Consider the following 2,188-nt stretch of genomic DNA (forward strand, 5'->3'; position numbering starts at 1 on the left):
GTGCTCAGAAATTAGGTAGAAAATCTAGAATTTGGTGAAATATTGATAATTAAATACCATTGTCCGATTCCAAGTAGAATGTATCCAGTTTTCCGTGTGCTGCGTATTTCATTACGAAGTAGTTGGTGATAAAAAAAAGTGCAATGGTAACACTTCAAACGATTCCTATTCATTACACATATAAGTTATTAGTTATCATACTCGTGAGCTTCAGCATGTCTGCAGCGACGCATTTTGAAAACTAAAATCTATCTTTCAAAATGATGAAATACGAATAAGTGGCCTGTAGTGTTGCCCCAAATCGTTGTATGTTAACAAAGTAAAACTTTGCAGCGGTAATTCCTGTTGGTTTTTGCGACCGTTTGATAATGAACTGAACGGATTTCTGCATTTCGATAGATTCCTTATACCAAGGATAACGATACATGGCGTGAGCTACTTCGACGGCCTAACCAAAAAAAAAAACTTTAGTTAGAATCTAAACGCAAGAAAAACTAGTTTACCTTCTCGCTCAGGTATGACCCATTGATGCAGTAGACGGCCATCTCAATCACCAGTGCAACGAACAGAACGATTACGTTGACAGCATCCGGTCCAAAATTCTAAATGTGTTTTGGTTTGAAATTCAGCGGCATGTCAGTCAATTAAAATTACCTACCGAAGAAACGTAGAACAACATCAAACACCAAACCAGCAGACAACTCATCATCAAATTCATCAGAATCAAACTGGCGGTGTTTTCCAGATAGGTCATGTACTCCAACGCCAAATGATGCAGCCGAATAATTTCCAGAAATTCCTTGTGACGTTCGTCCACGTTCGTCAGTTTGGCCATCGCATCGATCCGTTTGGACACCAGATCGAATATTTTCGAACCGTAGTGTATGATAACCTGTAAAATTACTCCCTTCACGATGATGATGTAAGCGGTTATGATCGTGGCCGGAGCGCAGAAGGCCGTGAAAATGAAAAAATGCGTTGAATTACGTCGGATGTCCAACCAGTAGAATCTAAAAATAAAATGGCTCCTTTTAACAACTGGCATAGTCTAACGAATTTATACTTACTGCATTTCGTACATCAAAGTAAAGTCTCCTCTCTCGGTTTCGTCCAGTAAAACCATTTTTACCACCGAAGTTAGGAAAGGAACCGCCTGGTAAATGATGTTCAGAACACTAATATAGATTGCGTAGATCAACGAAAATTTTTCCATGCGCCGATTGAAGGACTCAATCTCGTCCTGCAGATGCTCCGGCCACTGATGATCCAGTATGCGTTCCAAAACGTCCACGAGTTTTCCGAAGGTACGATTTTTGACGGCGAACATAACGATGGTGATGCAATTCTCGGACGAAAACACAATCTCGGCGATGTTCCGGACGAACGAATTGAAACCATCCTTCCCGGATCCGAGCACAATTTTCGGACCGACCCAAACGGCAACGATGTACGACACCATTAGGACGTATTTGTAACGAACTCGACTGTCACCCCAAAGGCCAATGTACTGCAACAGTTTCAGTCCCAAAGGCAGAACCTGTTGCTTGGGTCGAGGAATTTGCTGCACCAACTGCATCGTGAGCACTAGGACCGTACAGCGCAACCATGTCCTTTAAAGGAACGGTGAACGGTGCGACCGATAGTGAGTTGAGCGGTAAAGTAAAAAAGAAGTTTTTGCCTTACTGCTTTACTATGTACAGGGTGATTTTTTAAGAGCTTGAGAACTTTTTTAAACAATAAAACGCATAAAATTTGCAAAATCTCATCGGTTCTTTATTTTAAACGTTAGATTGGTACATGACATTTACTTTTTGAAGATAATTTCATTTAAATGTTGACCGCGGCTGCGTCTTAGGTGGTCCATTCGGAAAGTCCAATTTTGGGCAACTTTTTCGAGCATTTCGGCCGGAATAGCCCGAATTTCTTCGGAAATGTTGTCTTCCAAAGCTGGAATAGTTACTGGCTTATTTCTGTAGACTTTAGACTTGACGTAGCCCCACAAAAAATAGTCTAAAGGCGTCAAATCGCATGATCTTGGTGGCCAACTTACCGGTCCATTTCTTGAGATGAATTGTTCTCCGAAGTTTTCCAACTTTTCTAGGGCCCATTCACTGAAAATTCGACGTTGTGGCAGATCGTTCGGCTTCAGTTCTTGCAGGAGCTGTATTTTATACGGTTTTACACCAAG

General features: G+C 41.4%; 1 protein-coding gene across 1 annotated transcript; it reads right to left on the reverse strand.

Moving 5' to 3' along the window:
- Positions 1-224: 224 nt before the first annotated feature.
- LOC131428564 (odorant receptor 13a-like) lies at positions 225-1,576 on the reverse strand. Its single transcript, XM_058592612.1, has 4 exons — positions 1,068-1,576; positions 659-1,010; positions 504-602; positions 225-448 (listed from the first exon to the last, which is right to left on the reverse strand). Exons 1-4 carry the CDS (start codon positions 1,574-1,576, stop codon positions 242-244), a joined length of 1,167 nt encoding a protein of 388 aa, XP_058448595.1. The 3' UTR covers positions 225-241.
- Between the last annotated feature and the right edge of the window lie 612 nt (positions 1,577-2,188).

The sequence above is a fragment of the Malaya genurostris genome, chromosome 2, assembly GCF_030247185.1.
Source record: "Malaya genurostris strain Urasoe2022 chromosome 2, Malgen_1.1, whole genome shotgun sequence".
Classification (NCBI taxonomy): Eukaryota; Metazoa; Arthropoda; class Insecta; order Diptera; family Culicidae; genus Malaya; species Malaya genurostris.

Excerpts from the sequence above, each read along its gene's own strand:
- LOC131428564 (XM_058592612.1), bottom strand. The coding sequence starts at position 1,576 with ATGCAGTTGGTGCAGCAAATTCCTCGACCCAAGCAACAGGTTCTGCCT. Across the intron at positions 1,011-1,067 it reads ACTTTGATGTACGAAATGCA|ATTCTACTGGTTGGACATCC; the intron begins GTAAGTATAAAT and ends TTTTATTTTTAG. Across the intron at positions 449-503 it reads GGTCATACCTGAGCGAGAAG|GCCGTCGAAGTAGCTCACGC; the intron begins GTAAACTAGTTT and ends TTTTTTGGTTAG.